This window comes from Quercus robur, chromosome 6 (genome assembly GCF_932294415.1).
Source record: "Quercus robur chromosome 6, dhQueRobu3.1, whole genome shotgun sequence".
NCBI classification, from domain to species: domain Eukaryota; kingdom Viridiplantae; phylum Streptophyta; class Magnoliopsida; order Fagales; family Fagaceae; genus Quercus; species Quercus robur.
The window spans coordinates 42,131,382-42,151,807 of record NC_065539.1 but is presented as its reverse complement, the minus strand read 5'-3'; the positions used below and the strand labels follow the sequence as shown (position 1 = coordinate 42,151,807).

Below are 20,426 nucleotides of genomic sequence, written 5' to 3'. Positions count from 1 at the left end.
TAATTTATAGAATACAAATTTTATTCTGCCAAAAAATATAAAAATATGCCAAACAGCCAAAGCCCTAATAGTAATAAGTTTGATTACCGCATTTGGGAATTGCATTGTACACTTCTGCCAAGATTGCATTGTATATGCTAGTCTTTGTTTTTTTTTTTTAAGATAAGTGTGCAAGCCAAAAAAATAAAAACGTTTATACGAAATTCATTAAGAATCAAATGCACATCAAAATAACGGGCACCATGACAAACGCAGGAGCAGTATCTTAAAGGTTGGCGTGATCCATGTAGTGTGGTTTTGCAGGCCATCATTGCTCGGTTAAAAACCTAAAACTAGGAGGAAACTACACATCAAATTCATCTCTAATACATTTCACAATTATGTCTTGAGAAATCATGTAACCCAACAACAAAAAGCCAAAAAGGGGGGATGGCACACCCAGTTTGTTCAACATTATAATTTATATGTTAATTTTAGAAATGAATAAATTTATGAGCTTCCTCTTGCCCCAACATACATCACTCAACAGCCAACCACAAAACTCTATTCAAAGCCTTTCTTTGTCCCTCTGCACAACTTCATATTGAATCAAATACTATCTCACCTGGATTGCTGGAAGAATAAACTAAACTCAGGGTAGGCATTCACGAAACTTGAAATGAGCTGCAATGGTAATGCCTGCCCTTGTATTAGAACTTGGTGGTGTTTCTCAATCAATGAAAACACAACTCTCTTCTGATCGACCTCTTCGAAACTACCTGTAGTCCCAACATGAAAACAGCTGATCAGAATACAGCTAAAAAGCTTGGAAAAGTTCATGAGACATGCAATCATTTGACATACCCATCATACACAAAGTTATAAACCAACCATTAAATTCGAACCTTCCACATAACCATCCTCATTTATGATTGGTTGTAGGCACACACACAAGTATCACATGAACTTCAACACGTGAGTGCAAGCACAAGCACAAATAAAAAGCACAGAATGACATATGGCAATCAAATTCTTATTGTGTTGTTAGGAGAACCCTGTAACTGGATTGGTTATGGATAGGTTAAGCTGATTCTCTTGAGGTTGTAAGAAAATTACAGAAAAGAATCATCAAACAGGAAGATGCTAAAAAAGAGTTAAGAAAGAAAAAAAAAGAAAAAAAAAGAAAAAAAAAAAAAGAACGGGGGAGCCTGATGCTGGAACCCATGTTATATCCTGATTTAGCTGATAATAAAAGAAAAGATGATTTCGAAAATAAGGGTTCAAGCTCCGAGGAATTAGATGGCAGTATCCAAACTTGCGTTGAGTCGCTGGATGGAATTCTTTAAATTTTGACAAGTCACAAATCCTCAGACCATTTGTCAATTATTACATATTTTACTACTAGAGCAACTTCAAGCAAAATAGTTATGGTCTTGGTGAGATTGTGGGTTCAAGACCCATGGGGTGCATACGTAAGTACCAATAAAAAAGAAAAGAAAAAGAAAGAAAAGAAAAGAATAGGCTACTAAATTATTAGTAGGTGCTTTAAGTTTTAACAGATCAAGTATCGGCACACATACCTAACTCAGTCTCATGGTCTTGATCTTCCTCATCTCCTTCCTCAATAACTATTCCATTTTCCAAAGCAACGGCTGCTTTAGCATACCTATCCAAAAATTCTTCTTCGGTTTCTTCATGTTCCTCAGCTTCAGACTCCTAACAGTTAAAAAGCAATGAGTGCACAAGCAAATATGGCAGTCAATGTACAAATAGAGAAATCAAATCCCTGAATACCAACTTATCAATTTTATGTACTCAGCAAAAAAAAAAAAAAAAAAACCTTATCAATTTTATTTTCTGGTCATCAATTAGAGTGTAATGAATAGAGCAGTTGCAAAAAGTGGATAAGCTCAATTCACCTAGACCAATGGGCAATGACCTTATTGAACAGGTCCATCTCCCAGACCAATGTCCTTGTGCGTAACAACACTTCTGCCCAGCACAAGTATGAGGCGGTGGGCAAGGTCACGGATTCAAACCTCATTAGGTTAGTGAGTTAATTGCCAAGTGTGAGAACCATCTCCTAGAGGGGCATTTTGCCTTGATTAGGAGTGCAAGTGGTAGACAACGGTGCCTAAATTATACGTTACCACCAGAATTCCTTAAAATTAAATATATACAAGATTTGGAAGTCAAACCTCGTCATCATCTTCGCTTTCTTCATCATCAACATCATCGTCGTCGTCGTCGTCATCTTCGGCCTGTCCATCATCTTCATCTTCTTCCTTTTCTTCCTGCACTTCTTTCAAACGTACAGATGCCTCCAACAGTGAAGTAAAGCAGTCATGCAACAAAACACCACTTGGCTTCTCCAGTCCCAACAGCCGTTCAACCACCTGGGCAAGTGCCATCACTGAGAGTCATTTAACAACCATTAGTAGTGCCCTATAGTGTTCAACCTGTAAAAATGTAGGAATTTCTGGAAAAAGTAGAAAAATATAGCAGAACAAATAAACTATGACAACTAAAGCAGACAAACAATGATCACCTGTGAGGTGACATGATAACCACCCCACAAATTTTTCTACAATAAGTATGTAAGTATCAGATGAGAACATGAGGTCAGTGTGGGTTAAAATCCCAATCTTTAAAAAGTGCCTTCAAAGAGTGGAATCCAAAAGTGAAATGTACATCCTCAATGAATCTGGCTTGCAAACCATTGGCCATTTTATATCAAATAAACAAAAACATTCAGGTACACAGAGTGTACAAAAGGTTACACCAACAAGGGGACAAAAAGAAAAGATAGGGAAATAGGAGAGAATGAAAAACAAACAGAATCCAATAGAGCATCAACAAAATATAAGAAAGAACCAGTTGCTGGCTTATGTTCAATTAAAAATAGATGTCTATCACTTATTGGCGGCAAAATAAGGAAAAGAAACAAACAGGATATGAAGCAATATGGAAGACAAGGACCAATAACTTAAAGCAATATGTGGGTAAAGAAAATTTTTATATTAAGAGTTTAGAAGTAAGCTACTAACCAACCAACTTTATCTCAGATGTTGCTGACAGATGAGGTTCAAAGGAGCTGGTGAGGAGAAAACCCAGGGCAGAAGCCCAAATTGCAAAACCACCATTTTCACCTTTCTCCAAAATCCCCTCCACCATGTCAGGATAGCATAAGTAGCATGATGATATAGCAAGCAACAAAGGCTTCCATAGTGAGCTAGGCTTGCTTTGAATTTCTCTGAAATGAGAAAATGCTGCCTGACTGAAAGCAATCGCCAATGACTGCTTCACACCATCAGTTTCAAATGAATAACTTGGTACATGCAGTAGTACGTGGACACATGAGCAAGCCCTCCATGTTGCAGACGGATACTGCAATATGGCCTCACTGACAAAAACACCAATGCCTTCAATGATAGAACGCTGAGGCACAGGTGGAGCTGGAGGGGATGGCATCTGTCTTACAAGAAAATTCTTCAAGCCATATTTGCTGTGTAGATTCACAACTTCCTTGATACAGTCAAAAACTGATAAATCCTCTGATTCTTCCCATGCATTCCAGTCTGCTATTAGGTCAGCCCAAACTAACAATAGCTCTGACACTTTAAACTCTAGAAGCATATTACTTCCAGTAACAGAGTGCATAATGGACAAGAGCAACTTTGATGAATCATCTATGCATGATGGAGGGGCAGAAGCCTCACCTTCCTTATCCTAGGCAAATTCCAGGGAAATAAAATAAATTTTATGATAAAATTCGAGAAGATATGATGGATTAAATGAAAAAATTGAACATTGGACTACAGAGAGGACACATGACCATCAAGGCCACAAGCAGAGCAAATGCAGAAAGTATGGAGGATAGGAAACCATTATTTAAAGGATAAACCAAACGAATAAAAACCCTTAATTCAAAGACCAAACTAAGAACATAAATTTACACTAAAATGATAGGACTTAAGAGTAATTGCAATCAGCTATCGATACTTGAAGTTAATACATAAATGAGGTGTCAACACCTTTCAAAATATTTGCATACTCCACTTAAAGATGTGATACATGATCTTATAAGGCTGCACCTAGCACATCCACCATCAGATAAGTGACATTACACAGTGGGAAACAATACAATCCAGAACGTCAATGTAGTGATAGACCAGAAAAGTAGAACATCTCAACCAACTAGCTTTATTTGTGTGTGTGTATAAAAAATAAGGCTCTACGTTTGTATATCCCTGTATAAATTATACACCTGATTGATATGAGTGAATAGTGATACTCCATATTCTGTTATGCCATGCATAAAAGTGCACCAAATTATTGACTGTAGAGGTTACATGCCTAAAAATTAAAAAATATTTTTTTGATAAATATATATATATTTTACAATGTAGTAAGTGTAACTATGTTAAAAGCTCTAAAATTGAAAAACGAAATGCTTGAAGAAAAAAGTACAAGAAAAATAAATTGTGCAGCAAGACTAGAGCCACTCAAAAGAAAATCAAAAGGTACCCAATACTGAACTGCAATCAACTTATGTGGAAACTTTAATCCCCCACAGACACATTCTTTGTTATCCTTCACTCATTGAACATACGGCTTAGGAATATCAAGGTAAGTTCCCTTACAAATATATTACAGAGAAAGAACTTAAGACAAACCAGTTGGTAAACAGTTGAGAGCCAAGCCCGTTGCAAGAGAGCAGAGAATGCTCCACCAATGGTAGCTCGGCCAGATGTCCACTTTTCACTTGATTCATTTTGCTCAAGTTCTTCGGGCACAATGTTTTCCCAACATTGAACCATCACAGCTAATGCTGCAAAGCCCCGCTCAACCACCTATCATGACTAAAGTGTCAGTTCATCAATAGTACCATATTTAACTCATCATCAATTATGTCATCTTCAAACCCCCTTTTTACAAAAAGAATAAGCCTGGGATCAGGAATTTCAATCTGTCAAATCCCAGCAAAAGCCAATTACAAAAGATTAGGTATGCAAGCACATTTACCAACAAATGAAAGCAAATGCATTTACCATGAAAACTATGGTGCGACATTAATAAATAGAAACAGATGCACCACCAACGAACCAGTGGGTCAGATGCACATGCAGGTCGTGTGCACACATGCAAAAGTGTGTGCGCGCGTGTGTGTATTACGGATAAGTCAAAACAACTGACTTTATTTAATAACGCATACCTAACATTTGATTGGACAAAATGGGCAAAGGATGGGGAAGATAATGGTTAAAAATTCTCAGACTTGAAACCTTTTTAGATTCTGATTTAATCAAAATAATTCTTTTCTTTTTTCCTCCCATATTGGTAAAACCTAATAAATAAGCCAATTTTATAATATATATATGTTGTATTCCCATGTCTTAATTCAAAAAATCAGTACAACATGCTACAACCAGATTTTGAAAATAATATAAACCAATGGACTAGCAAGGAAGATCCACACATACTTGAGGCCATGGCTCCAGATTTGCAGGTATCCACTTTGAGATTGCACCCACCAATGAGGAAACAATATATGGTATATGAACTGCAACAGTTTCATCTCCAGCCTCCACCACTGAACTCAGAAGCTGGAATAAAATGGAGCTCTCTTCATCTTCATTACTAATCCTACCGATCACACCTTCAAGTAGAGGTAACCACTCAGGTGGCGCATAGTCATTCTGAAGAGAAGAAAAATAATAGCCAGATGAAAAACCAGAATGACCTTGCAATGGACACCATTACATAATCCAAAAGGGTTCATTCAAAGATCTACCTCAAGAAGCGCAGCAATTGCTCCAGCGGCAGAAACCCTGACAGGATAACAAGAAGTATCCCCTTTATCAGGCATGGCCAATGCCTTGAGCAATGAAGAATATACATCTGCACTCATCTCCTAGAAGCAAGACTAAAACTCAGTGGGGGACATGATAGTATCCATAAAAAATTAGTAACTCAGAACTCAAGAAATATAATTCAAAAGAAGAAAGTGAGGTAGTGTGATATAGCAAGTGATCAACACTTCTTTTGTGTCAAAGAAACACACACAAGAGATGGCATGAGTAAGAAAACAGTCATACTTCTGGTAGACAAGTTGCAAGCTCTCCAAGTATCCAATTTGCAGTGGCAACCAAGTACGGTAGGCTCACAGATAGTGTATACAATGGTAACACCCGAGTACGAATAATAGTAGTTACATAGCCAGATCCTTGCTCCCTTAGAAACTATAAATGCAGTAGTACAACTATAAACTTGTTATTGTACACTCTAATTTAACAATAACTCACCATTGAATAAACTAATGTGGTGAGATCTCCTTACATCTTGCAGACCACCATATGCCATCAGAACACCAAAATAACTGTCATGTTTAACATTGAGGAAAAAATTATATATTTACAATACATACATACATATAAAATGCAATATAAAAACAAATATATGCAAACAAGGGAGCCAGCCAGCATCTTTATCATCCAAATGAAAACTAACAGAATTAAGACAATGAAATAAGGTACAGAGGAAGAAACTGTTTGAAATAGAGGTGGCAATGACAACAAGTGGCAATTATTCTAATAAGGCATCACCTTAGGGGAGGTCATAGCCCAAATGAAGAGGCCTTGGTGGCAGACGATATGAGTTGGCATAATGGAGTCCTACACAGGGATGTTTTGTTTACTAGGGCCATCCATGATTGGGACATGGGGCTTTACAAACTTTTTCTGCCTTCTCTATTCCATCAAAATTAATAGGGATGGTGAAGATCGGGTGCATTGGCTCCCAGCTAGGAGTGGTAGTTTTGAAGTTAAGTCTTTTATCAGTCCTTAATACCTGACCGACCCTAGTCTTCCCATGGAAAAGTAAATGGAAGGTTAAAGTTCCTACTAAGGCTGCAAGAACAGTGGATAGTGACACGTGTCAAGTCAGACCTTTGCAACAGGAATATTAAACAACTTGGAAATGTAGATAGATAACCTAGTATTCAGCACCTAGGGTTGGTTGGAGTCGGCTACAGACCATGGAGACAATTTCAATAGAAATTTTATTCATCAAAATATCCCCCTAAAGAGTACAAGACTTTGCTTATATAGACAGCTAAACCCTAATTATAACTGACATAGGAATCCTTAATTGATTTATTACAAAAACAATCTTGTGTTTAGGAAATAAAATAGTAGTAACCTAATAAACTACTAGGACCTAAAATAAAATACAATTAACCAATAAATAAAATAAAAGTAAATCAAAAGAAATCTTTGCTCGCACTTCTGCATCATAGCAAATATGGTGCAAAACATGCCAGACCTTTGCAACAGGAAAATTAAACAATTGGGATATAAAGAAAGATAACTTAGGAGTCAATATTAAGATATCTATTAAACAAAATAAATTAAAATAAATCCTTGCTTGCACTCCTGTCATTGGAGAGACTATAGACCATTTACTGCTTCACTGTACTATGCACAAAATCTATGGCCTATAGTGTTTTATCTGTTTGGGCTTCAATGGGTTATGCCTAAGAGGGTAGTGGATTTGTTGGCTTGCTGGACGGGTTTTTGAAAGACATTGTTCTATTGATGCATGGAGGGTCATTCCCCTATGCATCATGTGGACCATCTAGAGAGAATGAAACCAGCACACAATTGAAGGGATTGAGCATTTGTCTTTGGAGCTGAAACTGTTTTTACTTCATTCTCTGTATGACTGGATGGCTGCTTTAAGAAGTCAATCATCTTCTTTTGGAGGAGTTCCCAGATTTATGTAACTTGTGATGAGCTTTGTAGCTTCCCTAGTACACTGCTTGTGTACATGGGGAGTTTACCAAAAAAAAATTCCCATCCTCCCCTACCCCTCACCACAAATTGGTAGGAATAAGAACAAAACAAAGCATGCACGCGCACACACAAAGCCGTAGAAATATTTGTAACCAAACCTTAAATATCTGTTTTGCAAGACATACAGATTCAAGTTGTAATTGATGGATAATATCAGAGAGACATTCAAGAACTCACTCATTAATAATTCTAGTTTGTGATGCATTTGCATCGGAAGGAATAGGAAACTTCGACAAAAATGGAAGAACAAACAACTCCCCCATATAACGGTGCTGATTATGTCTCTTGTCACCTTTTTTGCGCTTTGATGAAGCTGAAGGACCATTACTGGAAGTTCCCATTGGAGGGCCCTATAGGGACCAAAAGACAACATAAACAATATTACTTATAAAAAAAAAAGGCTCAAAGACATTTATTAAGGAATACAACAAAGCAACCTTTGACATTGAAATAACACCAAGTAAGTTCATTGAGCTTTTTCTGGCTGTAAACAAATCCTCCCTCCATCCAGAAATTTCATCCTGCATAAGATTAAAAGCATTAACATGATAGCTAATCAAAATGGCATATAAATATTTTGTAAAGATCATGATCAACTTTATACAAGATCAGATGGAAGATTCTTCCGCATGTATTCATCTGCATCTTCTTCCCACTCTGAAATATCCTATTTCCAACAATAACCATTAAAACAGTCAGGATTTACATGACTAATCAGATTGTTAGCCTTTAAAGCAATTTTCAAATAGTAGCATACAAATTTCTTTCAAAAACCATACCTTCTCATTCATTACTAGAGCTGGAAAGATTGCAGAGTCCAACAAGAAGGTAAAATGAGGTGAAACTAATCTCCATCCCTGTAGCATATGAAAATGAATACCTCAAAAAAAAAAAAAATGATGTTGCAATCAAACTAGGACTCCAACTGTCACCTTCTACTTGTTATCTTTTCAAATAACTAATACCACTTAAGAGTAATATTGAGCAGAGAATTTAACAAATACCATAAAATAACTTACTGGGCCTGTCTCTAGGACACGTGATATCACATCAAAAGCTAGGGAAACAATCCTCTCTGATAAAAAATCAAGCTCCTGCAAAGGAAAAATTACTTTCAACTTTCAAGGTTCTAGAATGACCACAAAGCAGCTAAATAGCCAGCTATGGCAATGTCAACTTATAAAAGCAAGCAAATTCAAGCTGAGATCCATATAAAATCACATAAAAGCACAAATCCATGGTGAAAAATAATTGTCAGCAGGATACAATATGAAGTTTTGGTGCTACACAGAACAAGTTGTGTGAAAACTAATGTAAGATGTTCAAGATATACATTTTTGCATAAATTTTAAAAAAAAAATAAATTAAAATTCTTACACTGATATTTTTGCTATATTTGACCACATTTAAAGCACAGTTTATAATGTCTGGCATCAACCTGAAAATGAGAGGGAACGCATGTCAACACTAACCAAAAATACTTCTAATCCAATCAAATTGAATAACAGATGTTATTACTTATCAGAAAACTTCCGGTGTCGGGTAACCAAAGCACAGAAAATAAGCAAACTTCTCTTCCCAGTCTTCAATCTCATCATGTATCCATCCTCCAAGGTAACAGCACAATCAAAACTCAGAGAACCCAGAATGCTGATCAGATCACGACAAAATGAAGGCAAAAGAGGAGCTAAAGTAGATGGCATATACGACCTCACCTATAAAACTAACAGTGGTTCAAAAGCAATCCCTCAGGTGAAAGAAAAATGACATGACTGTGCAATAGAAAATCATAACTAGAATTCAAAAGGCAACAACAACCAAGTCTTAGTCCCAAAATTAATAGATTGGCTATGGATCCTCAACAGTTTAATTATAATCAATCACATGTATTCTTTTCCACAAGTAGAATTCAGCAGGGGGGAAGCCAAGACACAAATGTTATTTGCAGCGAGGTACCACCAGCTATTAAATAGCAAAAATAAAATGAGAAAAAAGAATGTAATGGATTACAGTCATACCAATCTATTACTTGTGCCTTCTCATGTAAATATTAACGCAGTTATCAAACAATTGAAAGAAGAAACTCATTACTTTAAAAGATAGATGAATCTGTAAGGACTAACAAACACTATGTTATACAATGTTGATAATTCCAATAGAATCTCTACCCCTTAAGTGCTGCAACAGTACATGCCCTAGTATGTGAAAAGTACAACCCATCCATGTTACAGACATATACTAATGACCATGCATCACCCAGATAGATAGGTCAAGTTGTTCAAACAAGGATTTAACTGTTCTAACTTAGAGCACTAGAAGTCCAGGAGAGAACAAAAGAAAGTGAGAAGCATCGTATACTGATTATCACATAGGCAAAGTGGTAACACACAACCAGATTTAGACACCATAGTACAACAAAATTTCAACCAAAAATTGCATATACCACTAGCAAAGCACCAGAATCAAGAAGGATAAACTTGGATTTAATTCAGCTCTAAACTGATTCCACATATTCCAATAATTGAATGTCAAAGTGAATAAATACTACTGATGGATTACTAAATTTCTTTAACATCAGTATCAGAAACAGAAAATAGTACTTACAGCAAAATATATGCATTTACAGATAGTGAGAAGGACTTTCTCCGTTTCCATTTCTGTTCTATCATGGGTAGCTAAAGCCTGTTTCACACACCAAAGAATCAGACACTAAGGGTCCGTTTGGATACAACTTATTTTTGCTGAAATTGAAAACTGAAAACTGAAAACACTGTAGCAAAATATGTGAATAGTGCTGTGGGACCCATTTTTAATATTTTTTTTTCTGAATAAAGTGGTTGTGGGTCCCATAAACAGTGCATGAACAGTGAATGAACAGTGATAATTGTCCCCTAAAGCAAAATGCGTGAAAAAAAAAAAAGAAGAAGCAGAAAACGCAAAACGCAAACGTAGGAATAATTCCTATCCAAACACTCACTAAGGAGCCTTGTAAAAGAGTGCCAAGTGCGCACAGGGACAACAGAGCACAATGAAGGGTAAAGCTGACTACCTTTTCAACCAAATGATGGAATAATGCCAGCAGGGGTACAAGAATTTCTTTTGCAATTAGCTCTAGCTGTGGTGGCACTGGCTCCTTAGCAACTTTAGGATTCAAAAAATACTGCAAGAAATAGTTTGAAGTTTGAGTGACTAAGAAAACCATAAATAATATGATTCCAAACATACATTAATACATCAAGATTTACCAACTTTGGCTTCACATTCCCATTTCATATACCATCGAAAGTCTCAAAAACTTTTTTTAAAACATTGAACAATGATATATAGAAACACAGAGTAACTAAATAGTTTATGCCTTTGTTTCCTACATGGGAAGCAGATGCATGAAACAATATGAGAAATGGAAACCTGAACAGATATCATAAAAGGTTCTATCTTTGTTGGGAGCAAATAGGAAAAATGTACAGGGAAGCAACCAACTAAATTGAAAATTGAATGCGAGAGAGGGAAAAAAGCATGAGAAAGTTAAAAGGTGATCGGATAAACTATATATCACTACAATATGGGCCATTGTTTGATTGACATTTCCCACATTCTTTTTTTTTCAAATTCACTTCACCATTATCTTTAATCCATTTATCACAATTTTAAGGAATCTCTCCGATTGTTTCCTACATCGTTCCATAGAAATAAAACAGCTTTCACACAAATCCCATCCTCATTTAAAAGAGAGAGAGAGAGAAGGAGCTGGGGGCCTCAATCTAGTAGCCATTGTACTTGCTTTCTCCATGGGATCTTAGCAAGTTAGTTTACAAGTCACCAGAGGTTAAGCACCTGGAAAGGTCGAAGAAGTGCATGAAGAACTGTAAGGACATTGATGGTGTTCCATCTCCAATCTGCACCATTGCTAATAAGGTTACTATTTTGAATAGCAGACAACAGATCAGGTACAAGTTCAGGCCATGAATTCTGCTTCACAAACTCAGCGACAACAATGATCCGGAACTGCGAGCATATCCAAAGCTTAGATATATAAGTAATGGACCTAATGCTGAAAAGAAGTTTGGATGTGCAGTAAAAGAACCAAGGTCTAGATATAGAAAAATATGCATACCGCTTCAACCAAAACTTTTAGAACCACAGGTTCAACTTGAAGCAAAGCTTGCAAAAGCTGCTCCTTGAACTCCTTACTGACTTTTGACAATGTACCATCATCATTGATGCTTCGTCTAGTGAAGTTCTTAAGGTAAGTGGCAGCAGCAACTTTTTGACCTTGATTTTCACCACCTATAGATAAAAGTATAAGGTACCTAACATTATATCAAGTAATTTTCACCATTTTACAGGTATAAAATTAAATCAAGTACAATCAAGCAATGACGAGCAAGAATTAATGGGCTTTGACCTTACATTAATCAACGTGATATTTATGAATTGAGAAAATAACTAAACCTGGGGTCCATTTAGCTGCTCAGAAAATGTAAGATGAAATCCGTTACTGTCAAATTCCTTCCTATTTTTTGTTTCTTACTTTCATTTTTGCAATAGGTTTAACAATAACAGTGCAAAATAACAAATAGTGAACATTTTCAATTTGACTTTCCAGTCATGTTTGGCATCTAAGGAAATACAATTTGAAACACTAGAAACCAATACCCAATAGGGCTGTAAAAAAACACGGGCTCAACTCTGAAAAAAATTGTTTGTCCATTTATTTAGAAAACAAGCTAAGCTCTGAGACTTAGGTTCATCAACAACCCAAGCTCATACATTTTTTTTTGGATAGGTAACAACCCAAGCTCATACATAATAATATATTTGTGAGTGAATTCATGAACATGGAGCTTGATATAATTATGCGTGTGTGTGTGACTGTGTGTATAAATAAAATATTTACATATGGTTGAGACTGGATTGTCAATGTTTGTAAATAAGGTCATAGATATAAAAATATTGCATTTTATTTATTGATAATATAAATAGTCCATTCACTGCCAACAATTATATATCATTTTTTTTATAAGTAATAATTTTATTGAAAACCAAAAGAGTCACCCAAGTATACACGATTTATACAAATGGTACAATACAGTCAATCACGCAAATTACAATGATCTATCAAATCACAAATCAAACATAAAGAATAACAACCCACAACTGACATCCAATCCAACAAAATTCTAAAGAAAAATAATTTAAGACCAGGCAAAGATCTTTCAGAATCCTCAAAGCTTTGGAAATTCCGCTCTCTCCAAATACCCACATTAGGCAATGTGGCACCGCCTTCCAAATAACATCATTTTGATGATGAACAAACCTCCCTTGCCAAGAAGCTATTAGATCAACAATACACCACAATTTCATAGCAACAGGGCAATGAAATAAAAGACGATTCACAGATTCCCCATTACTTTTTTTTTTTTTGATAGGTAGATTTTGGATTATATGTACACATGCAACACCAATCCAAAACATACATATACTCTGCTTGCGCAAATTATCAGTCGTCAACATTTTCCCCAATTATATAGCATTTGTTACACATACAAGATAGGCTAAATCTATAAATGAAGATTAATCTATCAAATTAACTTAAACAATATAATTATAACCATAATTAACTAAGCATTATCAAAGATTTTACAAAGAACAGCAAAAATTTACTAATCATCATAGTAATTCCTTCATATAACTAAAGAACAAGTTTAACAAGCCACTCACGAAAATGCTTTAGTTTATTCAAAAATAAAGAAATCAACCAAACATTTCTAGCTTGGTGATAAGCTTGAGCTCGAGAATGCTCGACTCTATTACAGCCGAGCCTAACACTGTGTCTAGCTCAGCTATATATTTCTCAAAAACAAGAACGATTTCAAATGCTAGGCTTAGATGTATTTAATTTGAGCGAGTCTATATATATATATAGATGGAGAGGGAGAGAGAAAAAAAAAATTGTAAAATGAAGAGGATTTACCGGCGGCGATGGAGAGGAGAGAGAAAGGGAATTCAGGGCGGAGAGAGAGGCGATCGAGAGCTTCCGAAGCGGTACGGACGGCTTTGCTATCGGGGCTGAGCGTCTGGTTGAGTAGCGGAGCGATCTGAGCGACCTCCATAGGTGGTCAAGATTCGTAGAAACCCTAGCTTTTGGTTAGAGCTGCGGATAGATGAGAAGGAAAAGGAAGAGAGAAAAAAGAAAAAGAAAAAAGTGTGAAAATTAATTGGGCGGGAAAAAAATGATTGTAGTAGTTATAAACTTGTCATCTCAACGGTGGCAAGAGCTGCAAAGCTGTAAAAAAAAAAAATTTGGGATCTGAATTCAAAATGACAAAAAAAATATCCGAATTCCGAAACGGACAAAGAAAAAAGGGATGGAGATGCGGGGTATCGAACCCCGTGCCTCTCGCATGCAAAGCGAGCGCTCTACCGTTTGAGCTACATCCCCATCAGCTGTTGTTTCGTTTACTTTAAATATATTTTATTTCTCTTTCTGTATTATGCAATTTATTAATATTAGCCGATGGCTCAACTCTCTCGCTATGGGCCCTGAAAATAAAGACAGGTACTCAAGAGATGGGGTTGTTTTCATCAAAAGAGTAAGAAGAAACTCGTCAAAGTACAAAGTTATTCTAAACACTACGTGACAATTTTTTAGAGTAGCATAATTTGGTTACAAATCAGGTAAGAAAATAACATGCATCTATTTCATATTCTAAAAAAGACATGCATCTGTTTCATGTGCAATTTATGCATACATTTCATGTGCAATAGTTAATAAAACACCAGCCCCTTCTCCCTACTCAATATCTCACTCGGACTCCTACCCCTCACCGTGTTGTCGCCTCGGACCCAGCCCTCACTGTTGACTTCGCCGATCTACAAGCCACCAAGCCCTCCACCGCCGACACTGCCAGGTACCCATTCCCCTTCCCTTTCCCCTTCCCACGGGTTTTACCCATTCCCTTTCTCCTTCCCCATTTCCACTCCACTGGCCACCACCGTACCCCTTCCGCTACCCTTTCCTTTCCCCTCCAGGCCTCCACCTCTCACTCTTAATACCCACAAACTCATAGCCAAAATCCCACCCTCGACCTCTTAAGACCCAAAATATCAAACCCACTCTTATGGTCTGTTTGGAAGTTTAGAGAAGGAGGAGAGTAGAGGAGAGGAGAGTAGTGGGAGGAGAGTAGAGGGGAATGGTTCCCCTCCACCTTGTTTGGATGTTTTTAAAATTAGTAAGGGGAAGGGAGTAATTAGTCATTCCCCTTATTTTGATGTTTTAAAAATTAGGATGGAGATGAGAGGAAATAATTAAAATAGACAAATTTACCCCTATTTGAAAATGGACTTGCAATATTGGTCTATTATTAATTTAGAAATGGTAAATTGAGAAATTTATCTAGTCAATAATTTATCTACTCTACTCTCCCTCCAAATCTCTCCAATTTGGGGGAATTAAAAATGAGAGGTTAGAGGTGGTTGAAACCCCTCCAAACTGCTCCCCCTCATTCCTTAAAAAACTTCAAAACAAGGTAATTGAATTACTCTCCCTCTCTCTACTCTACGCCCCTTCCTTTTTTAAACTTCCAAACAAGCCAAGGTAACTCTCTCTCTCTCTCCCTAGTTGGTGGTTATTTTGGTTTAGCTTGAAGTTTGGTTTGTGTTGTCTTAGGCATATGTATATGGCTATGTCACTATTAGTTCATTTTGAGGTCTGCAGTTTCGATTTTGGTTCAAGTTGTGTTTTTGTAGCTGTTGTTCCAATGGATGAAGAATATGGTGTGATGTGTGTTTTATTTATTTATTTTTGTTTTGAGAGGTGTTTTAAAAACACCGGCAAAAACCGTAGAAGAGAGGTCAAACATCATTATATTATTTAAAATTAAATAGTTATTTGTTTATGAAAAAAATTGTCATAATGTTTGATGATAGTAAATGACTAAATGAAGTTTAAAGAATATTTTATAATATTGACATTTATAACTTCATTGTTTTATGTCTAAGTACGGTTTAAACTATTAGACTAGTGTATTGATAAATTTTGTTGTAAAATAAAATTAGGTTTTGCAGGGAAGCATTCTCGCTTGGGGGAAGCTTGGATTTCTTGTAACAAGGCTGGTGATCCATAGAGCATAGTAAGTACTTCTGACCTAAATAATTTTTCAAGTCTACAATATTAATGAGATGTTAAATTTTTGCTTTGTGGTGGGTTATTGAGTTGGTGTAAGCGGGTGGTTTGCGTGATGATATAAGGTGGTTTCCATTGGATATCGGGAGTGTTTAATGCGTACCGTGTATTGTGCATATTTAGATTTGTGTGTTTCACTAGATTATATATTGTGAGCCATTGATTTGCAGCAAAATATTAATGTATTCAAATATAGGAAAAAAATATATTGATTTAACATCACTACTCTTTTATATATATATATATATATAGAGGCATTCATGTTTATGTAATATATATTATATAGGTTAGGATATATCTTTCTTGTGCTGAGAATCTTGTTACTCCTGTTATATTATCTTCATCTCTCAAATAATTTTTTCTCCATATATATACTCTTAAAGCATATGTTTATTATTTAAATATTTACACAACTTTTAATATGTACGCAATGTATTTCATGCATTCTTATTCATACAGTTGGTATAAAGCTACCAAAAGAAAGAACAAGCTTAAATTCAAGCATATTCTACACAGAGTGCATTCCCATAAAAAAAAAAAAAATGCTTCAAATTATGCAATCTCACAAACTTTTTATGGTGATGTATGATTGTTTAATCAAAATGGAAGTCCTATTAGTTTGCAATTAGCTCAAACTTTTTCATATAATAAACCAATATGAAAATCAAATATGAAAGCCAACATTACAATTTTGAAACATAAAGGGACAAAATGATTACCACCCCCAAACTATAAGGGCCAAAAGTGTACTTTAGTCTAACCATAAAATATGTGTATAATTAAATAAAATATATTGAAAGATTTTAATTAAGTGCATATTAAGCTTGGTCAATAACAACCAACATTGTCTACATATCATATGTCCACGTTTAAAGCTTTAGATGTTAGGAGATTAGGATCTAACCCTTAGTATGTGTACTAATGAAATGGTGTTGTAGGTAAAATTCATAAGATATTGTTTAGCAATGGATAAAAGTTGGATGGACAAGAAGAGGAATACTAGGGAATATTTTGAAGGTGTAAAAAAATTTGTGGAATTTGCGTCTCTTACTGCACGCAATGGGAGGATTCCATGTCCTTGTAATTGATGTGTGCATGGAAAACTGTTTCTAACAAAAGTTGTACGAGATCACCTATACAGTTATGGGATTCTTACCAATTACAGACCTTGGGTTTTTCATGGGGAATCATGGTTAGCCACGACACCTACTAAGGGTGGGAGTATGCTTCATTAGTAACATTGTTGTTCAATTATCTTACGATGTTGCCTTTATTGTATTCAGGATGATGATGATGAGGATATGGATTGATGAGTATTCTCCTGCTCCTTACTACTGCATCATGGTTATTTACTTGTATTCAATGTATAAAGTAGGATACATAACTTTTTATATGTACTGTCTACAAAATTTAAACTGTCTTCTTTATTTGGCATTTCAATCTATATATATTATAGCTTGTTATTGTATTAATTTGGTAGCTTGGAAAGTGCGAGCGCTTTAGTTAGTATTGAATTTTGTGGAGTTATAGACAAGGTGACAAAAATTGCCTAGGAGTTGTAAAGAAATTTCGTGGAATGCCCAGGAACAAAAAAAGATGTAAATGAACAATCTTATGGGCTATTAATACTCGGCTTGGTTGAGCTCGTTTACAATCATACTTTTCCTTCCAAACACTTTAAAATCCTCATACATATAATGATATTATACTTGCAAGGTTTCCCATGGTTCTTACTTGGCATCAAATATAAATTCCCTTATTATAAATGTGACAAGAGGCATAATAGGGGAATCACACTTGTAAAATCATGGGAATCTTGAAAGTGACAGTGGAGCATACATAGTACTTCTCATGGTAGTTACTAGATATTTTTTTTTCATCACACCCCTAAGTATTTTCTGATTGGAAAATATAGTAATCCTAAATTATAATTTATGCAAATTATTAAATTTAACCCAAATAATAGAAGAGTTTCTGAGCACGCACTCACGCTCAGAGGTTAATATTTCTTTAAAAAAATATCACAACACCAAATACCACAAATAACTAAACATGAATTTATGAAATTAGTCAAAATTAAAGCTACTGAAAGTATCTAATAGGCTACCACTTTATTTGAAAACTCAAAGTAAAATACAAATTCTACAAACTCAATGGAAAAATACCATGTGAAATAAAAAGAGTCTCTATAAATTATTACGTGTGTGCAATGGGTTTTTTTTTTTTGGATTTAGTGTCATAAATTAATTCAAAAAAATGACGTAAAATGAAAACTTATCTCGCATTTCACCTGAAATGTGACCAACATCACCCAATGCAATGGATTAAAGCATCATTTAGAATCAGTAAATCATACATCCCAGTAAGTTAATTTTTGCATATTGAAAAACATAAAAGTAAAATGTTGGATTAATTTCCAACTAAATATAGTGAGCAATGAGATATGTAAAGCCTTATCTTTCAAACACTTAGATAGTCAGATTTATTACAAAAATCAAGTGAAAATGTAATGACCAAATGGAACAATAGGAGGCAACAACCGAAGTTAGTTTTTTTGTTCATTAACGTTTAGACAATTTTTCATACCATTGTATAACGCAATCAACGAACAAAAGCAAAGATTAAACGCAAATTGATTTTACTTTTTAACTTTTCTAAGTTCTAATTAACCACAATATACAAATATAATCCCAAAGATATTGAGAGTGAGAATTTTATCTTGTACAAGAAGGAAAAAAAATTAAAGAAAGAGATGTAATACTGGATGCAAATTGCTTTCTTCAATCACAGTCTTTCCTCCAAACTTAATGAAATTACACCTTTATCACTGAAAACCACTGAAAGAGAATCAAATAGACACTGATTAACTTCGTATCAGAGGAGAAAGTCAATAATTAATTTTTTTATTATTATTAAAAATGAGAGATACCAACCTAGATTGGAAATGTAAGCCTCAAAAGTTTATTTGTAGGCTGTTCCTTGTAGAGAAAGAAAAATAAATGTCCATTAAAAAAAAAAATAAAGAGAGAGAGAGAGAGAGAGATAGATGTCCATTAAAAAAAGAAAAAAGAAAAGAAAAGGAGAGAAATAGATCAATCCGTGGAGTTGGTGACTTTTTTATGGGATAAGTCTTCAATTTGTGGAAGATATATATGAGTGGTTTTGGTTAATTTTAAATTTTGAATAAAGAATGGTGAGACATGTGATGATAAAGGGTGAAAAAGGAGGAAATCAGATAAAAGTGGATGGGTAGGAGGGAAGAGAGAAAAATGGAAGGTTTTTTTATTTTTATTTTTTATAAATTATGAAAGAAAAACGGAAGTTTTGTTTTTGTAAGTGGGGTGGGAAGTTTTTTTTTTTTTTTTTTTTTTTTTTTTTAGAAACAAGCGTGCCTGTCAAAAAAAAGAAACAGGCGTTGGAAGTTTTTTTTTTTTTTTTTTTGGTGGAAAGTTAAAAGGAGATTTTTGTGGTAGTTTTTTGTGTTTTTGTATGAATATCAGTACGTGGGGTTTTTAAAAAAGAATAAAAAAAAATATTTAAAAAAATAAAAAAGGGTTAGTGGGAGAGTATTCCTATTTTGTAGGTAATATTTTAATGCAAATTAGACATGTATTTTTACCAAATTATCTTTTAGTTCTATCTCTACTTAAACCTAAAAAAATAAGAATATTTTAGAACAAAAAAATCCGATCTAAATAGAGGAAGTTTCTTAAATAATAGTATAAATTCAATGTAAATGTTCGATAAAAAAAATAAAAATAAAAGGGACACCCCTTCTCATCTATGTAGAAAAGGTGTTCAATATTTCAATACATCTGCACTCCTGGTTTCTTAAATCTTAAGTGATAAACACGAGTAACAATAAAGAGTTTCATCTTTCAAGGATGACACTAGCATTGGACCAACGTTACCAAACAACGCAGAAAATCAGCATCAGTTTCAATAGAATAGATAAAAAAAAAAAAATATATATATATATATATATATATATATATATATATTTACAACATTTTTACAACAAATTTTAAGTGACAAGTTGTTACTAGTTTTTATTGTTGGGACAAAAAAGTAATCTCAGAGTTAGTTTGAAATTTGAACTAATAACAACTAATCACCTGTGATTTATTGTAAAAATATTGGAGACATAACATCTCTAAAAATTAAAAAAAAAAAAAAAAAAAAAACCCAACCAAAGAAAAAAGCGGAAGAGAGAGAGAGAGAGAGGGAGAGAGAGAGACAAAGAGGAATGGCAGTACATGTGGAAGGGGCTTAGTGCACTCCAGTAACATGCAGGCAACTGCCGAACTTTATAGCCACGATGCATGCCACGTTCTCTGCATGAACCAGACCTTCATCCTTTATAAACTCCATTCTCTCCCACTTCCACATCAAGCAAAGAAACACGAAAA

General features: G+C 34.9%; 1 protein-coding gene and 1 non-coding gene across 2 annotated transcripts; both read right to left on the bottom strand.

The window, feature by feature from the left end:
- Nucleotides 1-182: 182 nt before the first annotated feature.
- LOC126688825 (importin beta-like SAD2 homolog) lies at nt 183-14,140 on the bottom strand. The gene is made up of 21 exons (XM_050383689.1): nt 13,807-14,140; nt 11,947-12,119; nt 11,667-11,837; nt 10,882-10,992; nt 10,437-10,514; nt 9,351-9,547; nt 9,210-9,270; nt 8,852-8,926; nt 8,612-8,689; nt 8,437-8,499; nt 8,270-8,353; nt 8,010-8,182; nt 6,319-6,358; nt 6,078-6,221; nt 5,774-5,893; nt 5,463-5,678; nt 4,656-4,832; nt 3,027-3,708; nt 2,178-2,392; nt 1,560-1,695; nt 183-758 (listed from the first exon to the last, which is right to left on the bottom strand). The coding sequence occupies exons 1-21, from the start codon at nt 13,943-13,945 to the stop codon at nt 601-603; spliced, it is 3,291 nt and encodes a 1,096-aa protein (XP_050239646.1). The 5' UTR covers nt 13,946-14,140; the 3' UTR covers nt 183-600.
- Nucleotides 14,141-14,201: 61 nt separating this feature from the next.
- TRNAA-UGC (transfer RNA alanine (anticodon UGC)) lies at nt 14,202-14,274 on the bottom strand. Its single transcript has one exon. It is a non-coding gene; the product is annotated as a tRNA-Ala (tRNA).
- Between the last annotated feature and the right edge of the window lie 6,152 nt (nt 14,275-20,426).